Source organism: Trachymyrmex cornetzi, unplaced genomic scaffold, assembly GCF_001594075.2.
Source record: "Trachymyrmex cornetzi isolate Tcor2-1 unplaced genomic scaffold, Tcor1.1 scaffold67, whole genome shotgun sequence".
NCBI lineage: Eukaryota > Metazoa > Arthropoda > Insecta > Hymenoptera > Formicidae > Trachymyrmex > Trachymyrmex cornetzi.
The window spans coordinates 568,580-591,852 of NW_017299992.1; the positions used below are offsets into that span (position 1 = coordinate 568,580).

Consider the following 23,273-nt stretch of genomic DNA (forward strand, 5'->3'; position numbering starts at 1 on the left):
AAAAACTATAAGTTATTAGATATATTGATATTATATTATATTAAATTCAATTTATGTTTGTAAAATATCTATCCCATATACATATATAGCATAGACTTTCAAAAGATGTTTTAAAGACGTCCTATATCCTAAAGATGTACATATACGTTCTCAGAACATATAATACATTTTATCCGAGAAACGTCCTGAGAACGTCTTTAGAACATCAGCACGTTCTCTGATGAAATATTTTTTTATATCATTATACAATTTGTTTATCCGATTTATCGCATATTCGACAATTATACATTGAGATTATTATATCGATAATGCTTTTTATTTTAGAAAACAATAATTTAACATAATTTTGAAAAAATTTAAATGCGTACAATTAAGTTCACAACGTTTCACTCACTAGATTACTCACTATATCACCAACACCGATAATTTCAACAACCGAACAATAGATGGATACTCAACGGTTGCGTTCAGTAGAGAGAACAGCTTTAGGCCGGAATCAGACTGAAAGATTGAAGTTTGACCAATCAGAACAAAAGGAGCCAAAATTTCTTTGTCCTCATTGGTGAAATTTCAGTCTTTAATCTTTAATCTCAATTTTCAATGCATAATTCCGGCTTTATAACTATTGTAAAATTTTTTGATATGATTGGTTTATACATTTAAATCCAGAGAGGAACTAAGAGCAAGACCAATCATATTAAAGAATTTTACATAAAGAATTTTGCAAAGCTGCTTTCTTTGCTAAACGCAGCCATTGGACGAAGATACAGATAACTCATATTTGTCTGCCCCTCAGTCTGCCCTCTTGACATTTCTCATTTAGGACATTTAGGTATGATTCCCTGGTATCTCGCTCTCTCTCCCTCTCTTGCTCGTCCACCTGTCTGTCAAAAAATGTGAATATAGGACTGGAATTTATACGGATTTACGGTTAACTGTAATGGTATCAGGGCCACGTGTCGTCTCGTCGAGTCGAAACATACGGCCGATGTGCGAGGAAGTTCCTTGAGCGGTATAGTGCGAGCGCATACAGCATTTAATATCTTTTATTAATGCGACCATGGCACTCCGCAAGGTGAAGGGGAACTTTGAGCGGATGTTCGACAAGAATTTGACGGATCTGGTGCGCGGAATCAGGAACAATAAAGAAAACGAGGTGATTCCCGTGTGTGTTTCACGATTTCCTCGCTGTCTTATCCTTTAGTCAGAACATAACCTAACTTTCCTGCTTTGCTTGCTCTATCTGTTTTTTCAATAGTTCTTAGGATACTTTACTCCTCTTTTCTGTACCAGGCGAAGTACATTGCACAATGTATCGAGGAGATCAAGCAAGAATTGCGGCAAGACAATGTGGCAGTCAAAGCCAATGCCGTGGCCAAGTTGACATATGTAAGTCTCTAGCATATGTAAATTTTGACAGATACCAGGATCGATTTGATGCAATTTCAGCAATTTGTACAGTTGATTTATCATGAGTTAACTTAATTCAATTCAGTTCAGAGAGTTCAATTTGTCCCAAGTATTAATGATTTTAATTTATTCTTACTATCTTCAGCTCCAGATGTTGGGGTATGACATCAGTTGGGCTGGCTTTAACATAATAGAAGTAATGTCGTCGACAAAGTTTACTCACAAGCGAATTGGTTATCTTGCTGCCAGTCAAAGTTTTCACGCGGAAACAGAGGTAAAATCCATTGTCGCATAATAATATATACTTATCAAACAATTTATCAAATGTACTGATGACCCGTCCTGTATATATATCTTATATGTATTTTTATTTATTGAAAGACCACTTGCATGGATATTTTATATATATTTTTTAGGTATATACATATTCTCTCTCTTTCTCTCTCTCTCTCTCTCTCTATATACATATGTTATGGACAAAGTCTACAAGTGGACAGTGTCGGCATTGCCCAAGCTGTATCAACATTGTCCACATACAAGTGGACAATGCTGACATTGTACAAAAAGCAACTTAGACAATGCCAGCACTATGTGGATTTTACCTATAACATGTACAACATTTGTTACGTACAGGATATATACAGAATAAATCATAAATATGTTTCAAAATTTTGTGTTTTCCAAAAATTTTGAAAACCATTTACTTTATTTTATCGAAAATTGAATTTTATATGTTTAATGAAAAATAACTTGGATAGTTTTCAAAATTTCAGAAAAAATAAATTTTTTCTTTCAACTTTGATATTCTATATCTTTGAAACTATACCGTTTCCGACATAAGGTTAATATTAAGTTTTCATTTTGAATTCTTAAGGATCATCCTATACATACATTTTAATTGTATATGTTTACATGCTTTCACTATAATACTTTTAAATACGAAGCTAAATACATCAAATAAAAGATGTAATAGATTATTAAGGAAAATTGTATATATATTTATTTTTACATATATCTATTCTATACAATATTAAAAATCTAACTTAGCAAATTAAGTTTATAGGAAAATAATCATCTCGTAATTTATTAATACTTTTTTGTTATAGCTACTGATGCTAACAACAAATATGATTCGTAAAGATTTAAATAGCCAAAATCAGTATGACGCTGGTTTAGCACTGAGCGGTTTGTCTTGCTTTATAAGTCCTGATTTAGCACGTGATTTGGTTCATGACATAATGACATTGTTGACTTCTACAAAACCATACTTACGCAAGAAGGCAGTTTTGATGATGTATAAAGTATTCCTGCGGTTCCCCGAGGCCTTGAGGCCTGCTTTCCCTAGGTTGAAGGAAAAGCTTGAAGATCCAGACAGTGGTGTTCAAAGTGCAGCGGTAAATGTAGTTTGCGAATTGGCCAGAAAAAATCCAAAGAATTACCTGAGTTTAGCGCCTGTTTTCTTTAAATTGATGACAACTTCTACAAATAATTGGATGCTCATTAAAATTATCAAATTGGTGAGTGTTGCCGTTGTATTACAGTTTTAAGAGATAAATGGTATTTCTTTACGTTTCTTTCACGTAAAAAAAACTTTATATCCATAACTATTCTTTAATATTATTAATTATCAATTTTACACATATACATCTTTTTTTTATTGTAAGCTATGTTGATTTTGTTTCTCACACTCAGTTTTCAACTATAATCTTGATCGAACCAAACCTGGGTCGACGACTTACTCAACCATTAATTGATCTGATTTCAAGGTTTTATACAATATTCGTTGTTTTAAACAATTATAGATACAAATGTTGATTTCTTGCAATGATATTGATAGTATATAGAACGGTATCTCAGAACGTATATCGTAGAATCATTTATATTATGTTTTTCATATATTTCGATTATATGTACTTCATCTATTCATAAAATAAGAATTAAAAAAGCTACTCCTCTGTATAAAAAAAAATTATCAAGTACATCTTAGAAGGCAATATGACATTGTATTTTCAGTTTGGAGCATTGACACCTCTAGAACCTAGGCTTGGCAGAAAGTTAATAGAACCCCTTACCAATTTGATACACAGGTATTCTAATGTATTTTGAAAGTATTAATTATTGCGTTTGTAATGTTATCATTGCTTACTTAGTTTTATATTTTAGTTTAGCTGTCTAACGTTTATCTTATTTTTTATTTATATCTTGTAACATACATAATATTTTACAATGTATAATATTTTACAATGTATATTATTTTGTTAATTTCTTCCTTATGAATAAATTATTTTTTGGTATAATTTATAACATAATAACTGATTGTTTCTAGTACATCTGCAATGTCTTTATTGTACGAATGTATCAATACAGTAATTGCTGTATTGATTTCTATCTCGTCTGGTATGCCAAGTCATTCTGATTCGATACAGTTGTGTGTTCAAAAATTGAGAATACTAATAGAAGACTCTGATCAAAACTTGAAATATCTGGGATTATTGGCAATGTCGAAAATATTGAGAAATCATCCGAAGAGTGTGCAATCTCATAAAGATCTAATTATGCAATGTCTTGATGACAAAGATGAAACTATAAGACTGCGTGCCTTGGATTTGTTGTATGGAATGGTTTCCAAGAAGAACCTAATGGAGATAGTTAAGAAGTTAATGGTACATATGGATAAAGCCGAAGGCACTATGTATCGCGATGAATTACTCTCAAAGATCATTCAGATTTGCTCACAAAATAACTATCACTTCATTACCTATTTTGAGTGGTAAATATAAAATATTTTTATATATAAATCTTATTATCTGGATCATCTAGGACAAATTATAAAAAACTTTACATATGCTCACAGGTACATATCTGTATTAGTGGAACTTACACGAATGGAAGGCACCAAGCATGGACCATTAGTGGCAACTCAATTACTTGATGTAGCAATTCGTGTACAAGCTATCCGAAAATACGCGGTTCAACAATGTGCCTTATTGCTTGAGAATTCATATCTTTTAACCGGCCAGCCAAGGGCAACAATGTCCGAAGTTTTATATGCAGCAGCATGGATTTGTGGAGAATTCTCTAGGTATTAAGAATTTTATGCATATTAAGTATTAATCTAATTAATATATAATAACATTTAATGATCTATTAAATTAATAGTGAATTGGAAGATCCTTTGGCAACATTGCAGTCTATGTTGCGATCGCAAGCTTCTAGTTTGCCAGGACATATACAGGCTGTTTACGTTCATAATATATTAAAACTAGCTGCAACGACATTTGCCAAAGCAGAAAAAGAAGAAGATACTGAAACTATGGAAAAGGTATAAAATATATAATTTATGTAATAATAATAAAATTTATTATTTTTATCGTACAACAAGCAAAGCATGCACCATGCAATTAATGATATTTTAAGAATAAACATATTTGTATGAAATTAAAATAAAATCTCTAGTTCTAATATTAGCTTTCACTTTACAGATTTATGGATTGAAAGACAAAATAGCAGTTTTTGTTTGTAGTGGCGACTTGGAAGTTCAAGAAAGATCAAGTTCTGCATTAGTACTATTAGAATGTTTAAAAGAAAATTCTGGTCTTGCACAAGAATTAATAAAGACATTTGAAGGTGAACTTAATCCAGTTGCACCAAAGGCTCAAAGAAAAGTAAATATCAATCAGTAGTATTGTATACATATATCATTTACTTAAAAATATTTTTTGTTTTGATATAAATTATTAAAAAATGTCATATTAGTTGATATATATGTGCTGCAGATTATTTACATATTTTATCTTATAAAAATTTTATGATACCTTCCAGGTTCCAATACCTGAGAATTTAGACTTGGATTCCTGGATAAATGATCCACCTTCGGAGAGCTCGGATTCAGAGGATTTAGACATGAATGATATTTTCATTAAGGCAGATAAACCGAATAATTCGTTTTCCAAACGGGATTCGAATGAACCATCTTTGGAAGAACTCGAGAGGAGACGTGAAGCAAGAAAACTAGAACAAGAAAATAATCCTCATTATTTGAAAGGCTCATTTAAGACTCCTACATCATATCACAATTCATCGAACGCATATGAAGACTTTGAAAACATTCCTGTCGCGGAATTAGACATCCCAATCTCTTTAAAGATTTCTAACTCTCACAGATGTCGCGATATAAATAGCAGTCACAAAAGACATAAAAAGCACGAAAAGAAGAAGAAATCAAAGAAAAATAAAAGTAATTATTATGCATATAAATTGTGTATTACATCAAATATGTTGTTAAATCTTTGAAATTCTTAATATTGAATGTTTTCAGATAAAAGATCTGCATCGGAGGAGGAGGATGAAAAGGATAGTTTATCACCACAAATAGTAAATACTGGAATTGGAGAATTACCTCCGGGTGCAGAAATAAGTGATAGTGATGAATACGATTTAGTAGATTCAAATGATCCACATAGAGCTTTAAATATCGATTTGGATATGCCTTTACGAGAAGATGAACGATTGCCTGTCTTAGAACATAGAGTTACTGAAAATAAAATAACAAAGAAATTTGAAGAGAAAGAAAATAAAAAAGAAAAGGTAAATTTCTTTTTATATCAATAAATATAATTTGAATTTATTCAATTTGTTTACATATATATTAAAAAAATATTTTTTTATAATTTATGCATTCTAAATTGATAGGGACATAGAAAGTCTAAAAAAAAAGTTAAGAATGTCATGGAAAACGAAGTGATGAATGAAAGGGAGCCTAACTTGTGGTTAGAAACTAATTCGTCTCCAGAGAAAGTGCAATCTTCTACTGTAGGAGAGTACATAGAGGTATCCAATGAATCACAAAAAGATAGCAAACGCAAGAAGTCGAAAAGTCAAAACAAACACAAAAAATCCAATGACGAAGATGCAAAGCATAAAAAATCGAAGAAATCAAAAAATAAGAAGGAGAATAAGTCATTGGATTATGAGGAAACCGCTGGAATATCTACTCCGTCAAAAGAAATATTACCAGAGATAAAGGACGATATTATGAATATTGAATATAACACAATTACTGAAAAAATACAGCAAGATATCTCTTACGAAGAATTAGCCAAAAATAAGGTCCTTTCCATGAGGTATGAATTGAGACAGATCCCTGACGACTCAAGTAAAGTTATCGTATCAATTTGCATTACAAATATAGGTCAGCCGCTAGTAAAAGAATTAGTCTTCAATGTTCCAGGCACATCGTTACTCAAATTAGTTAGGAATGTAAGTTAATATACATTTGAATATTTGAAATTTACGCTTTAATTCACAAAAATAATTTTGTAATGTGTCATTTCGTGTTCTTTTAGCCTGAAGATGAATTTGGAATAAAACTGCCGTTCCAACTGCCTCTGCAATCTAGTAAAGAAACTGAGTTCACCGTTCTAGTCTCGGACGTGACGTTTGCTCAGAAACTTAGGGGTACATTGACGTACATGTTTGAAAGTAAAGAAGGAACGCAACAAGAAAAGCTCGATTTTACTGTGCCCTTGTTATGTAGCAAGTTTATGGTCGGGCATCTCTCTCACAAGGACATACTCACGGAACTTCTCAAAAGTGGTCAATTAGTATCTAAGATTAGAAGAGAAGTAATGCCTTCTCAGGACTTTGACACGGTTCTGAATATTATTTGCCGCAAATGTAATCTCACACTCGTGGAGCAAATTGACGATACTGCATCTTTATACGGTCATTCTCTGAAGGGACATCATGTGTGCCTTTTGTTAAAATATAATGTAAGTTAAATTATAGCTCTGCTCTACAATAAATAATTTTTTTGATGACCAAAGTTAAAATATTAATTAACGTAACATAATATAATAAAAATATATACCCAATATCTCGTATAAGTATTACATTTGTGTTGATTTAGTTGAAATTTACATGAAAATGTTAACTTTCTAAGATTAGCAATGTATATTAAATTATTTCATGGCTTTTTGTTACAGAGAGCGACGGAAAATCTAGTAATCGAAGGTAAAGGAGACAATAACTCATTACTGTGGGAAATTGGAGAAGAGATCTTCAGCCTCTTGACATAATACTGATCAAGTATCTATGTTTTGCTATTATTGATTCCTATCATGCATCGCAGTTATATTGAACGTATACTGGACAGAGAAACACTTCGATTGTATCCACTATACATAAAATACAGATATGTAGCGACTATAGCGTATCTGCAGACCGCGCGATTAAATATTTTCGGAAAAGATCTTACCTAAACTACACGTGTAATCTAGATCATAAATTTGTTAAATACTTAAGAAATATACATATATATATATATATATACACACATATTATATACATGCATATAAACACACACATATGCATAATACACAACACAAATACACACATGTACATTTCTATATATGTGAAGCAAAGTTTCGTAAAGAAACTGAGAAAAGGAAGAAGGAGAGAAACTATTGCCAAGAATTGAAGACACTGGAGTAAAAGTAGATTGATGTTTTTATATAGGATTTAAGTCTGGTATGGCACTGACGTGCAATAAATACAGGAATTAGTTATTCTTTAAGAGAATTTATTTACCACTTTTAACTATCTTATTGAATTACATCGATATCTTCCAAAAAAACTTGTGTAAATTATTACACTTTCTTATCTTTACAATGTTGCATTTACACGGTATGTAATAATTGAAATAGCTTATGAACTAATTGTTAAGAAGCAGTTTGTACAGTATGGAAATAAATGTTGCAATATAAACGATTGATCCTACTTTCATGTTCAATGCCTTCAATTTTTGCGTCCAATTAGGATAATATTCCATCGCTCTATATTGTTGAGATCTTTATTATTTTGTAAAATATATGAAATATATTCATTGCGATATTGCGTCCGATCTTTGTAAACATAGATTAACGAGCATAAGTGGTTAGCGTATGACGTATGTATATGCGACGCTTCCATAACATGAGATTATGTAAATTTAAAATTGTAAATAACATATGTGTGTGTGTGTGTGTGTGTAGGTATATGCGTATATATATATGTATATACATACATACATATATACATATATCCAGGCACATGATCCATGTATGCATAATCGCGAAAAAATATGCTCTTATGTTATTTTGCAATTCAATTGCATCAAGTTTTATATCCATTTTTTTTCTTTTAATATCTTCTGTCTTCTCTTGTTTTGAGATATATAAAGATTTTTATATTTAAATATAAATTCTAGATTTTTTATGTTAATTCACTCTAACATCTAAGCTATTAAACGTGTGCCAAAAATCGTTAGAACTTTCAATATCTAAACAATCCTTTTATTCCTAAAGCGACGTTGATTTTTGTCATCGCACATTGACCTTTGAATATTCGATTACCACATACACACAAACAAACACAACTATAATTGTATATTAATAATTTCCCTTCATAAATAAGTACGTAACGTATGATGCATTATAATAGATGCAAATAAATGTCCTTAATTTTTAACTTTATATCTTACACACATTACCATTACAGAAAAATATCTTCTTTTTAAGTACACCATTCACGTAAGAGACGTGCGTGCATGTTGACCATGACATATTCTATTATAAATTACACGCTGCGAAATTAATGCCGGTATTATTTTATTAACCGCGTATTTCTTCTTTGAGCTTTAATTACTCCTTGCACTCCCAAGTGTGAATGATTATATAATAAAATTATGACCGGTTGTGCAAATCTCATTTGCAATAATTTATTACTCAGATGTTAATACAGAAGAGATATCGCTCATCCAAATTTGATTGAATTTTACAAGCAAAAACATATTGAGCTCTCTTAATAGGAGAGAGGGGGATAAAGAGTTTATATATTTAATAAATTAAATTAGAAACAGAATTTGCCAATTTATTTCAGAGAAAGGAATAAGTGGATACAGTTCTGCATTTAGATGATAGTTTACTTTGAGTATTTTAGATATAGAAAATTAATTTGTAATACAAAAATTATAGAAGTTTTTTATCATTGAAGACAGGCCCGAAAATTTCAAGCTTTACCATGAGATTCCATGACTTTTAAACAAATAATCCAATAGTAATATACTATTTTCTGATCTAGTTTTCTTCAGAAAATTTTGCTCTACAGAATGAACTTAAAATAGATTATTAGAAAAATGCCATTACAAAATGGTTCTACATAAACATAGAGCTCTAATTTTCGCATGGAAATTGACGGTATTTATGTTGCTACCATTTTGTAATAATTTTTCTACGTCCATTTTAGTTTCAATCTGTAGAGTATCCTGAGAAAAACTAACAGAGATTGCTTCATTACAAGTCAGGGAAATATGGCAAAACTCGAAATTTTTCAATCTATAATAGTATATATACAGAGAACTATATTTTTAATAAATTACGAATTACAAATTAATTTTCTACATCTCAAATATAATAGGCAGTAAATAACACCTATCCCTTTATTCTTTTCCCTAAAATAAATTCGCAAATTTCGAATTTAATTTAACAAACCTCTTTAATCCCTCCTGAAAATATATAACCTGCGTGCTCGCGTAACAAACTGATTTAGGAGATTTCTGTATCACGAATACAAAATATTTCAATATAAATTTTTTCATCATACGCCGCGAATTGCCATATTCATTCCGCGATGTCTAATCCAGGTCGAGAGTGAAGATATAAGTGCGTTTCACAATGCACGGCGTTCCGGTGAGTGACACGCGATTCTCGATTAACGCGACTATTATTCGCACCTTTGGACAATGCGCGCTCGGTCTGGAAGGTGAACCGCGAGGACTAAAGACGGCCGTGATTCAATCAAATTCATTAACCTCACGCTACTCCCACGCGAAATTCATGGTCGCGCAGCGTCATGTTCTCAAAACGGACTCGTTTCCAGGTGCAGCCGCTCGATACCGAAAGCGTTAATTGTTTCGCTACCGCTTAATTTAAATCGGAAAATATAAATTAGTTGATTTTAGTGTCTGTGCAAACATTTCTCGAAACACTCTATAACGTTAATTGATTCATCCGTTCATTCTAGAAACGGAGGAAGTGTTTCAATATAACGCATAATTTATAATGCACGACGTGTCTACGCTTCAGGAAAGACACGGAAAGACTGCAGCTTCCCGAATGTACTTTCCCGCACGTTTTATTTTTATCTGCTTGATACTAGGAATTATTCGCCATTCATTTCTGTCACCGCAGTGCGGTGCAACGCGAAATAAGACGTCGAGATATTGAAATATCGGCTTTTACTAGAGATTATCGTTTCAACGAATAAATTCTTCTCCTCGGCTTATCGAAGAAAATACATAAATATTTACAGAAAGAATACCGTTCTCATTCTCTTTTCTCAAGTATGCTTACGTGAGCAAAAAAATCACAGAGAAAAAATAAGTTAAATGGTTATTATTCCATTCCGGTCACGTTTTAGTCAAACAAGCATGCATGTTTTTCAAGATTTAATATCTTGATTCGGAATGCCAAGCTGTCGGAATGACACATTATGATTTATCGATGATTCAATTTGAAATCCTTTATCGTTTCCACAATTTTTCTTTTATTTAAAAACAAAGAAAAGTGAAAGAGAGAACTGTGTTCCGAGAACACTTAGGGCCGATCGTTCCACTTTTTGGTAAATTTTACCTGTGAGGTAAATCTGGTAATCCGCGCATGTGATTGGGTAATCTTGCTATTTATCCAACAGGTAAAATTTACCAAAAGGTGGAACAATCGGCCCTTAGCAGATTAAACTGACACATCTCGTAACTCGCGAGACAAAGTTGCAATCAATTTTAAGTAAAGAAACTATTGCATGTGAAGCATGTAGATGGAAACTTTAATCAATATGTATCTTTCATCATCGTTAAATGATGTCAGCTTAGTAAAAATTAGATTATATCGATTCTTAAAATTATTAACGCCATTTTGTGATTTATTGCCACTGTCGAGAGAGAACGTACTCTTCGTAAACGATTAATCGCTTAAAATATCTTTACTTGAGATTACAACACCAAGATTAATTGATACACACGTGCGATTTATGCATTCGAATTTTGTATTCAATGCACTTTTATTTTTTCATAAAATATATTTCACATCCCTTTCCATTTTCCTTTTAAATTGAAAATGTCCAATGGAGAGTGTATCTTTTTGAAGAATTCAAAGTACGAGGATGAATGCAGACATTCATCTTCTATCATAAAACGAGCAGATTGACAATTGTTACCTAACTCGAATGATGATACTTAAATATGTGTCAGACGTGAAACAGAGGAAACATTAAATCAAATTATTTATTCGCAGAATAGAATATATGTTGCTATAGAATAAGTTGTTTAGCAAAGCAAAATGTAATTTCTGTACAAAACTTTGTTATAAGTCCGTAATTGCCTCGCTCTTATCGATAAACGCGCGTATTTAGCGCATATTATTTAAATTACATACATATTCTCAAAAATAAATGAACAATTTATCGATAAAAAAATAAAGTGTGTGAATATAGATCTTATATAATCTTCCGGCAAAATAAAGATTAGCAATCATGCGCGATGTTTATCAAATAAATACTTCGATAAAAGTTCAGATATCATTCAGTCTACCAAAAGAATTATCAATATCTTGAAATAATATAAATTAATTTTTATCATTGCGATGAAAATATTTAATAAGTCCTTGAAATTGTTCAAGCATTATTCATCGATAATGGAGTAAGTTAAAAAAAAATTAATATATAATCGCTAATCAGTAATCGCAAAATAATTAGTCTTTAATCTAGATCAGGCCTGTCCAATTTGATCTCCGGAGTCAAAACGCAAAATTGCCGATGTAAAAAAATTTAATGTTAGTAAGATTTTAGAACTATAAAGTGTTGATAAGCGTCACTTAGATGTGTATCAACACTTTACAATCCCTGAAATCTGACCCACATTGAATTACTTACGTCGATGGTTTTGCGTTTTGGCTTCGGAGCTCAAATTGGACAGGCCTGATCTAGATCTAAATACTATATTTTACATTTTACATTAGATATATCCAATGTATCATTAAAATACTTCTGCATTTTTACATTAAATTGCTTCAAGGAAATCCTTCAAAATTTATTTTCGTGCGAACATAAAACAAGCGAGACTAATTATTACGGAATAAATGCGCATAATATCCTTGTAATAACTCGATAAATCCTAATCTGGTTAAAATTACTTAATTCTTTCTGCTTTTTTCAAAGTGGAAGACTGAAAAAAAGAATACGGAAACGTTAATGCCCCATTAATCAGATTTATTAAACAAGTGCGCGAAAGTATCGGCGCGTCCTTATCCTACTTGTGTGTACATTGAAAAAAAAACGCATTTACTCGGTACAAGTAAGTGTTTACCCTCTGACGCACACAGAAACGCGAACGCAAGTGGACACGCCCGCGCCATTCGACAGCACCGCCGCTCGAGTCGGTGACTTGAACGCTCGCCTTCGAACGTACAATGTGCATTCGACGGCACCGTGCTGCAAAATCCTTAGGTGTTGATCGACGAGCGACACGGCGGGTGATCCGACGCTACTTCGAGCCTTCAAGGTGCGAGCACGTGCCGGCGCCGGCGCCGTCGCCGTCAATCGGACCGGACCGGTTGAATGAGACGAACGCACCACGCGCGCCGGGTATTCCCCTCGCCCCTCAACAGCCCCGACACATCGATGCGCCGAAATGATACGGATACGAAACGGTACGGATACGAAACCGCGAGCTCGAGTCGCACACACGCCGCACGAGTGACGCTATATAAATAATACTTCGCGCTAAGTCAAACCAGTCGACTTGCAGCGGCCGTACCTGTCGCTACGCACAATGCAACGGACCTCCAGAGATCTTTAAATCGTCTCGACACTCTCGACCCCTCCTCGTCGCGCTTCTCCTGTCTTCTTCTATCGCCCGGCTGATCAACCCTTTGCTATCTCGCTATTCACCATACTCGATAGTTGTCACTCTACTCGCCGTTGCGCGCTTATCGCATGCAAGGATCTGTCGGTGATATTTGATATTGAACAACTAAGCAATTCATCCTTCAGGATGTCGCACGACAATTTGGGATTTACATCAAGCACGGTGAGTGGATGACACGAATGTGAAACATTGGAATGTATTAGGAATGGATTTTGTATAAACGCAGGATTGATGTCCGCCACGTGTGTGTGTTGTGTTTACAACGAAAAGAAATTTAAATTGTCATCTGTTGATATTCCTGTAACGATTTTTCATACATAACTTATGAGTTCAGGTATAGAATATTCTCTTCGGTTTCTCTCGGGAGAGAGGGAACAGAATTGGGTGAGGGAGGGAGGATAGCCATTTCCCATAAATGATTCGCGATAGATTTTTCTATTTCTTTTACCGGCTTTTTGTTATCATGTTAGTCGTTATCTTCGAAATCATTTTGTGCAAATAGGACATCTTAATCTTAATATATAACTGTAAACACATTTCTCTCTTTGTTCTCGGTGGTAAAAACAGCGGAGCGAAGCCCTGACATAAACGGAACTAAAAATCTAAATTTTAGATAACAGCTAATTTTTAAAAGCATGATTTATGTTAGAAAAATATCCGGAAATAATAAACATGTTTCTCTCTCTTTTTTTCAAAAGTAAAAGCAGCAGAGTGAAGCTTTGACATAATCGAATATACTTGGTTATTTTTCCTCTCTCGAAAGATATGATTTAGAAAAATATCCGGAAAAACGTACAGCATCGTTAAAAAAATGCAAGTTTTCCAAAATTCCAAAAGCTCCAAAATACGCAATTTTTTTTTAGCGTTTATGTCGTAAGAAGAATTGATTGCAAAATTATATAATTCGAGTCAATTCAAGTGACGTTTCTTTTAAGATAATTTTAATGAGTGCATTTTTACATAAGAGCAACATTTACATTTTTACGTAAAAAAACAACTTAAAATTCTACACACTCGTATGGCATTATATTTACATGAAAAAAGATAAATTTGTATACAAAACAGATCAAGTTTCTTATAATTTGTCACGTTCAATTCTTTTTTTTTTTTTGTAAAAAAACAATCGAAATGACTTCCATCATTTCATAGTTTGTGATAATGATAGTGCATGTACATTTTTTCACTGCGTGCAGGTTTATCTATAGGCATGCATAATACAAAAGATAATAATGTTAATAATACTTAATAGAGTATCACTTGAAAATGAGTTATTTTAATAGGATATTTTTATGAATTACATTTAGAAACAACGCGTGAGAGTTTATACACAAATTCAACGATTAGAGCAGCAATTGCTCTAGTCGTTGAAGTTGATTCCTTCTTCGCGCATATTTTAAGGAAGGTTTAATTATAGAAAGATTTAATTAAGAAAAAAAGAAAGGTTTAGAGAAGAGAAATATTGGACTGAAATTTTGTAAATTAATTTAGAAAAAAAACTTGTTTTAGAAATTTAGTTGGCAGTTACACATTGAAGCACAAAAGATAAAATAATTTTATCCTTATATATATATATATATAAAGAAAAGACAATTATTATTGCAAAAGGTTCGCGTTGCTCGAAATTCCCCAAAATTTTTACATTTAAAAAAAGATAAATATATCGGACATTGAAGAGAGAGAAAGCGAAGATACTGAGCGCAAAAAGTACAAGCAATGCGAACAGACCTAATATCTCTCGTTGCAGAGCGTGCTTCGTGATATTTCTTTTTATAGCAACGATTATGCAGGACAGGGATAATAATAAGCTCTCAACTATTGCACACTTGACATATTTGTTTTGGCGATCGCGCGATGATTCGATCATGAACCAATCACGAGAATGGAAAGTTTCTATTCATATTACACAAACGAAACTTTCGCACGAAGGACAATCATTCGTTCATCGCGTTGACGTGCGAAATGATGACGTCGATGTCGTTACCGCTGTTTTTTTCCCGCTCGTTCACGATAATTATCGCCGACAATAATTAGCGATTAGAATTGTTGCACAACGAGGAAATACCGAATAAATAAACAAATCGTGCCGGCTTCACTGACTTGATATCACTCTTTCGCGAGGTGTCCTTCTCCTGTTCCAACTCTTTTCAGGCCCGCCTTTTTTTCTCCCTCGCTTTTTCTCCTCGTGCTGTCGAAGGCGACCGGGTACAATACCTGTTCGATCAAGCGCGTACGATTATTCGAAAGTATCCGAATTGTTGCACCAAGTGCTCTAAAGGTTTTGCGCCTTTCCCTCGTAACGTCGGCTTGTGTCAATTTTTCAACGACCTTGCGAAGTTGATTTCTTCGTGGTACATATTTTAGGGAAGATTTAATTACGGGAACGCTTAATATTGGACTAAATTAAATTAACTTAAAAAAAAACTTGCTTTAGAAATTTAGTTGGCAGTTTTGCATATAAAAAATAACGTAATAAATTTTATCTTTATATATAAAAAAAGATAATTGTTGCATCTGTTGGAAATTAGGATAATAATTATAGATACATATTGAAATAGAAATAATATCAGTATAACGTCTAATCTAAAATAATATCTAAATAAATATTGTATATGTTGAAATAAGAAAAATGTGAATGTAATATTTTTAATGCTACCCGAGAAAAATGTTTCATATATAATTATATATAATTATATAAAAAATAGACATATTTTGTATACAATTGTATATAATTATATATAAAATATGTCCATTTATATAATTAATATTTTTTCCTGGGTACACGCATTTAAATTGTACGTATCTATATACAATAGTCTTATGTCATAACCTTTTATCGATCCGAGCAGGAAACGCTGCGCCCATCGATTATCTTCCTCATCGATTATTATCAAACATAATTTCCTCTGTTACTTTTTTTCAATCGCTCCTCTATCACCAGATAAAGACGAAATATCTGAATTATCATAGTCAAAGTATTAATTTTAGTAAATGTATATGTTAATTACAGAAAGTGTATACATTTAAGCCCGATCTACATAGTACGCAAAACGCAGGTCGCAAGTGAAACGTATTTCATAATAAAGTTGAAGTTCACCCAAGTTCCTGCGTCCTGCGTTTTGCATCCTGCAACCTATTGTAATTAAAATTAGGATAGTTTATAGTCCCGCGACACGCATTCTATATCTTAGATCGGGCCTTTACTGAATTAACGCTTTGACTGTGACATATATAACATCAAGGTACTTTTGGCACTGCTGGGATTTGAACTTAGGTCGGTATTTATAGTCCATTCTATTTCAAGACCTCAGTTTTAGGTAATGTCTTAAGACGCTAATACGGCTCTCTGATTGGTTTATGGCATCTTCAGCACTAGCTTAAAACCATCTTGAAACTTGAGCAATGTTTGTAGATTCTGCTCTTAGATTCCCCTTATAAGCCACTCTCTCGGTACTTATCTATTTTACCTACATATTTTAATTGTTTACCTTTATGCCCGCGACAATGTACCGCGAATTAATAGGCATCTCTCTCAACAATAATATTATCTGACATTAATGATTACTCAGTCTGTCATCATCTATCCATATCAGCTTGGCGCATCGGTTTTTGGAAGTTGCATCTCCCCGACAACAATCGCACACGGATTACTTTTGTTGCATTGATAAGGATCGCTCGCGCGTGTTTGCCGCAAACAAGCATGAATCCTCCCTCTCTTCAAAGAAACGCTTTCTTTGAAGAAACGTGTTGTATTCTCTCGAGCCGTATCGTAAAGGTGTAATAACTTTACCGAAGTTGAACAGTTCGTGAATAATTGATAAACTGTTAATAGATAGTTCGCGATCAGTTATTTTAATTTGTTCGCTTGCTGTTTGCAAACAGTTCATTTTAAATTTGTTCTAGAAAATAAATTAAAAAACGATAAAATTAAAAGGAAAGCAACTAATCCAAAGTGAACACTGGGTGTGGATGACATATTAAGTTTTTGTAGATGTTCGAGAAATGTTCGCGAACAAACCGAAAGTGCTTACAAACAGAGTTGATGTGTATCTCGAAACGAGGTGAAAATTACAAAAATGAATAAATTTACTAATTAATTATTGACCAATGGAGAATTATAAATATTTTGTTTTAAATTCGTTTACTTATATAATTTTTGTTTCGTTTCAAGATATCAATAATCGACTCTCAGATCGAATAATGGCTACATTCAGCAGAAAAAGCAGCTTTGCAACTGTTGTAAGATTCTTTAATACGATTGATTCTTGCTCTTAGTTTCTTGCTGGATCTAAATGTATATAACCAATCATATTAAACAATCTCGTAATAGTAATTGCAAAACTGCTTTTTCTAGTAAATCCATTATTCGATTTGAGGATCGATTGTGTATCTTGAAACGAAATGAAAATCAAGAGTAAATGAATTTACTAGAATATTTATAATTTTATTGGTCATTACTCAGTAAATTTGCTCACTTTTGTCATTTCCATCTCATTTCAGTTTGTAAACTGTTCGTCAATACAATTCACAAACTATTTTTGAAAGCGTGGTACCGCAATCTCGAAAATTGAAAATCCACAAAAAATGTAATTATACACTGTCAGTACTGATAATCTATAGTATACATATAACATGAATTATAAATGTAATTAAATAAGAGGAATCTTATATTTGATCAAAACGGATCTTATGCTCGTATTCATAGTCAGGCCTTATATTTAGGCTTCCTTAAATTTATCTTCAGATGCTCTACGAATTATTTGATTGGCTACTGAACATCTAAAGATAAATTTAAGGAAGTCTTAAATACAAGATCTTCACACAGAAATATTCAAGTACTAATGTCCGTATTCATAGTCAGATCTTAAATACAAGATCTGACTATGAATACGGACATTAGTACTTGAATATTTCTGTGTGAATTTATATACACCTCTGATAGATTGAAACCGCGTGGCGAAATCTTTTTTTGGTCTTGGAACGCAATCATGAGCAGAATCAACGTAATAATGCCATTTGTTAAATTATCAAACAATTTCATAATTTTTGAAGCTTTATGAGAGTATTAATAATTAGAACATTAATTTTAAAATTATAAGAAAATTATAATAAAATTATAGAATATTAATAACCTGATGTTAATAAAAATCTTAAATCTGCGAATAATTTTTACTGCGAAAAATATTGCTTTAGTCAAAATTCGAATCCATATGCGAATATCCTCATCATTCGATCACCGGGGCATTAGATTTTCGGTACTGGCAGTGTGTATATTGGAATACGACCAAAGAAACAGAAGTTCATGAAAGTGTCGTGCCAGATACGTATAAATGTCGAAGAAATAAGAGGATCCGCACATGGTTCAATCACAGCCGATTGAATCACCTCCAAGATAACTTGAAATTCTGCCTGGGATACTGGTTTTTAATCTCGATCGGTGTATGCGACTTGTGTAATGGATATATACGCGACCTATCAACGCGCGTGACGAGAGTCTCTCTCTACGCGATTACTATGCGCATTGCGGACGTCTAAAGCCACGTGCTGATCGGCCGCACGTCGGATCAGCACGCGGCTTTGACTCCTCTGCTTTCCGGCGGAAATGCATGCCGTAACCGAACGCAACGTCAAGAGCGAAATCGTGTTGCGCCATGAAACGTGAAAAATCGCAAAAGTCACCGGCGGTCTAACTGCGTTTTCTACCGTAGAGCTCTTCCTGAAGCGGTCCGCTCTTTGATATTTATATATTTTCTATCCCTTTCTTTTTTCCTTTTAACGCATTCCGTACCTGGAAAACGATTGTATAACTATTGTGAACGTTTGCCATAGTTTCCTACTATCTGCCATAGTTTTCTACTTGTTTCTATTTTCTTATTATCTTCTCTGCTGCGGAAAGTATAAATCGCGCATATTTTGAATTGCAAATCCTTGGAGACCTTCGATCATAATTGCTCTTACACTTGCAATCACGAAATGATACAGGAATGACCTTAACATTCCGAGGCATAGTAATATCGTAATTGCGATCATTTTGAAGAAACGGAGCGTTTTCGAAGCAGAATCAACTAAAGCCGCGCATAAATGTAGCCAATTCACGTCGGAATTCAGAATTATGTAAATACATTGCGAAGATTGAGTCAATTTTATTAAACGCAGTTGCATTGTTTTAAGTATCAAAAACGCGATCGTCTTGATAATGAGCAAATTTTTATGCGCATTCGGCCGAAGACACGTGTGAAACTCGATGAGGAAACTCTACGTTTGAGTTTAACGTTACGTAAAACAACACAATTTTAACAGCATCCACGAGCAAAATGTTTTTTATCGTTAGTGTTAGTTACATTATAAATGAAACTAATTACTTTTTGTGCATTTCTAGAAGAACGAAAATTGAAACTTACTACTTGATGAAATTTTCTATTAATCTTCTAATTTTTTTATTGATTTTTTACTTTTAACTGCAATTATTAGAAACTTTGATAAAATAGAAAAAAATACAATTACCATTCGAAAGTAGGTAAAACACAGAAAACTGATTTTTTAAATATATTATGTAATATTATATGATTACAAAAATAAATTACTAAAATTTAAGCTATCTTGAAAACTTAATGAACGACGGAGATAATGGGATTATGACGATTTAAAGTATTCTGTGATAGCTAAGATATATATTATACGCGAAACTACGAAAACATACCTTCTTGTATCTCCTTCTTTGTATTTCTATGCGACGATTTAAGATTTTATATATATATATATATACACATATATACTATATATATATGTATATATCTAGAGTACTTTGATAAGTATAAGAATAAGCTTTGTTGACTCGTTAATAGATATTAAAAGATTAAAAGCACTCGAGTTTATAAAATATTTCTTTTCGTTTAACAAACACATTACAACATAGAGAAATTTTATTAAATAACTTTTTTTTTTCACATTAGATGAAAATTTTATTATTAAATTTTATGTATTTTTTGGATGTGTGTGTGTGTGTGTATGTATTATATGTACAAGAGTATACTTGTACGCGTAATAAAATTAAAAGAAATTATAAGGAATTTATTTGCAAATTAGACAAATATATATAGAAAAATTGTAACATTAATTTTCAAATATTAAAATGTGATATGAAATATTGTAAAATAGTCAATAAAAAGGGGCGGGTGAAAATGTCGAAAAATGAATCTTTTGAATGCACTTCATGTTGTCACGGCAATCTGTTAATTATATCAGAATTCAATATCAGCCTCATTGATTAATAACGATTATCATCAATTAACAATACGTCATATTTATACATTATTTTAATCGTCTTTTCTTCGGCCGTCGTTAATTTATCGACTTTTTATCGAATTTATGAACTTAGTTTGTTGAATGTAACAGCAAACTTATCAAGTTTAATTACTATTTAGTACTTACGAACGTGTGTTTAAACACATTAAAATTGAGATAACTATTTATAACGTAATAAAAAAAGCTAATTTTTTTATTAGTATTCCTGGCATCTCGTTCATACCAAAGGCAATTTTATTCGACGTTTCACAATCTACTTTTCTGTGGTATGAACAATTAACACGTATATTACAGCGTGCGCTAATCATGGAATTTTTCCAAACTCTGTAGTATTCCACCGGTTTTCTTCCACGCCTAATCTTGTGTGTGTCACCTGGTTTGAGAACTAATAGTATAATCTGTACTATACTCGTATTTTTTTCCATGATAGGTAACATCTCAGTTATTTCCAGACGTCGAAGTTAACAATTACATTATAACAATTATTATTGACTTGCTGCATCGCATCGGATTGATAATTGCCGACGCAAAGAGTTAATAAAGTTACGTGTCTCTGTGTATGATGGTATGATCCTTTAAATATTCGTATTATACATCGATCCTTTGATTTTGTTAAAACTATATTGGTGAATGTTGTTAAAGAAAGGTATCATTTTTTAATTAAAATAACGGCTTCCGAACAAGTCAATTTTGAAAGATAAAGGAGCATAAAAGTCAAACGCAAAAGGTGTCATTGCAATAATATATTACTTTAATTTACATATATATTGATAAACGTTTCGACCATATATCTGGTCATCCTCAGTAAATTAAAACCAATATCAACCGCTACTTACAATATTGTCATTAACTCATTATCTACAAAATATTTATATTAATTAACACAAATGTTCGTCACGCATTGTGGACATGGAACCATTTTATTACAGAAGATTAATTTCTGAAATGATTTTTATAAAAAGACAAAAAAATGGACTTAATAAGCAAAGTAATACTGAGAGACTTCCAGACATATACATTTCTTTCCTTTATCAGCTTCCTCCTCTTAATCAATCCCCTCTTTTCCACTTACCACTTCCTTACTTATATTACATTGTACTTATATTACTTGTGTTTTCTCTATTTGTCACACTGAGGATACATGTCTTTTTGAGATCTTGGCAGTGGTTTTTAACATGCGAAATTTTGCGAAGATTTATGTACTGGCGTGCGATTTCGACTCACAGGTACTATTAAAAAATAACTTCTCTTAATTTCCTTACTTATAATTTAATATACTTTCGATTTTTTTAACTCTTTGACGTACTATTTGACTACTTGATTTTTCATCCTGTATGTTTGTCATATTTAATAAATGACCAACACATAATTTAGATTGGGGTTTATATAATTTGTATTTTTCAAACACCCTGTATATGTAAATTAAAGTAATATATTATTGCATGTCCCTGCGTTGGCTTTTATGCTCCTTTATCTTTTAAAATTGAAAGGTATAATGTACATATAATCTCTACGTACGATTGAAAATTTTTATGTAAGTTTTATTCTGTTAGTTGGAAACTTAAATTAATTTTATGTTCAATAAAAATTCATTTACAACATTTTATCAGAGTTAAAAACGTTACTTCATAAAAATAATCCGTTATCGTTATCGTTACTTAAAAAGTAACGATTTGTTATTTTTTTATAATGTTAAAGTAAATTGTTAGACTTAAAAATTATTTATAAAAATCAATATTAATTGTAACAATCAATATTAAAACTTAAAATTTTAAGTTAGTCATTACACAGTAAGCACTTTTCTTTATATTAAACTTGTCTCATAAATTTTCTATAATTTTTTATATTAATATTGTTAAGACTTAAGAAATGATCGTATGAATATATTAAATACGATAGAGAATGTCAACATGGTCAAATATTGTATTATTCGAACCATCTAACTTCGACTGTATTGGTGTTTTCTATCGTATTTAATCTTTATATTAATATTTTTTATATACATATTTATCTATAAGAATTAGATTATAATTTATAAACGCATATTTTATTACAAATTTTTATTAAACGTTTTTAGATACTAATATCGTTATTAAGAGAGCATTCCAATATTGACTGGAATTAAAAGTAACAATAGAAAGCTTTGTTATCGTTTAAAAAAATTTTAAAAAACTTTAAAAAAAATAACAATCGTTACAAAAAGAAGTAAAATAACGGTAATAGCGTTACAAATAACGCGTTAATTGATAATTCTCAACTGTATTTTGCAAACTTACCACAAATTAACGCATGAATTGTTAATATATGATTGAAAATAAATTTACAATGAATTATAAATTACAACAATTTGTAAGCTTATTTAAAATTAACTCAAGCGTTAATTTGAAGTTTTCTAATAATAAGCTTTTATTCATATTCGAAGAAATGAACTTTTATATAGAATAACATAATGATGGCTGCTTTCCTTTTAAGAGACACAAACCGACACAGTATAACACACTCAAACACAGTTTGCCACGCTTAAATGGAACGCGATATGTGCAGTGTGTGTATCGTGTGTACGAACTTTTAATACCTAACCTTAAAAGATTTGAATTTTGAC

At 31.9% G+C, this 23,273-nt stretch overlaps 2 protein-coding genes across 4 annotated transcripts in view; both read left to right on the forward strand.

Annotated features, from left to right (window-relative positions):
- Window positions 1-848: 848 nt before the first annotated feature.
- On the forward strand, window positions 849-8,434 carry garnet (adaptor-related protein complex 3, delta 1 subunit-like garnet). Of its 2 annotated transcripts, none has more exons than XM_018517191.1 (14): window positions 849-1,165; window positions 1,294-1,389; window positions 1,556-1,684; window positions 2,517-2,927; window positions 3,424-3,497; window positions 3,737-4,180; window positions 4,265-4,492; window positions 4,570-4,732; window positions 4,893-5,075; window positions 5,233-5,647; window positions 5,729-5,997; window positions 6,103-6,669; window positions 6,756-7,181; window positions 7,395-8,434. In XM_018517191.1, exons 1-14 carry the CDS (start codon window positions 1,061-1,063, stop codon window positions 7,485-7,487), a joined length of 3,603 nt encoding a protein of 1,200 aa, XP_018372693.1. In that variant the 5' UTR covers window positions 849-1,060; the 3' UTR covers window positions 7,488-8,434. The 2 variants fall into 2 exon arrangements, with proteins under 2 accessions (XP_018372693.1, XP_018372694.1); XM_018517192.1 differs by having other exon boundaries at window positions 849-1,156; window positions 7,395-8,433.
- A 2,259-nt stretch (window positions 8,435-10,693) lies between these two features.
- The window catches only part of LOC108767394 (proton-coupled amino acid transporter-like protein CG1139), a 27,991-nt gene continuing 15,411 nt past the window's right edge, over window positions 10,694-23,273 (forward strand). Inside the window, exon 1 of one of the 2 annotated variants that reach the window (XM_018517270.1) lies at window positions 10,694-10,699. Coding sequence is in view for 1 of the 2 variants with exons in the window: in XM_018517269.1 (XP_018372771.1) it covers window positions 13,496-13,531 (36 nt within the window). In the remaining variant the exon portion in view is untranslated. Of the gene's footprint in view, window positions 10,700-13,005; window positions 13,532-23,273 lie in introns of those variants that run through there. The other variant, XM_018517269.1, reaches the window with a different exon arrangement.

Coding starts and splice junctions, on each gene's coding strand:
- garnet (XM_018517191.1), top strand. CDS start 1,061: ATGGCACTCCGCAAGGTGAAGGGGAACTTTGAGCGGATGTTCGACAAG. Junction 1,390..1,555: donor CCGTGGCCAAGTTGACATAT/GTAAGTCTCTAG, acceptor TACTATCTTCAG/CTCCAGATGTTGGGGTATGA. Junction 7,182..7,394: donor GCCTTTTGTTAAAATATAAT/GTAAGTTAAATT, acceptor TTTTTGTTACAG/AGAGCGACGGAAAATCTAGT.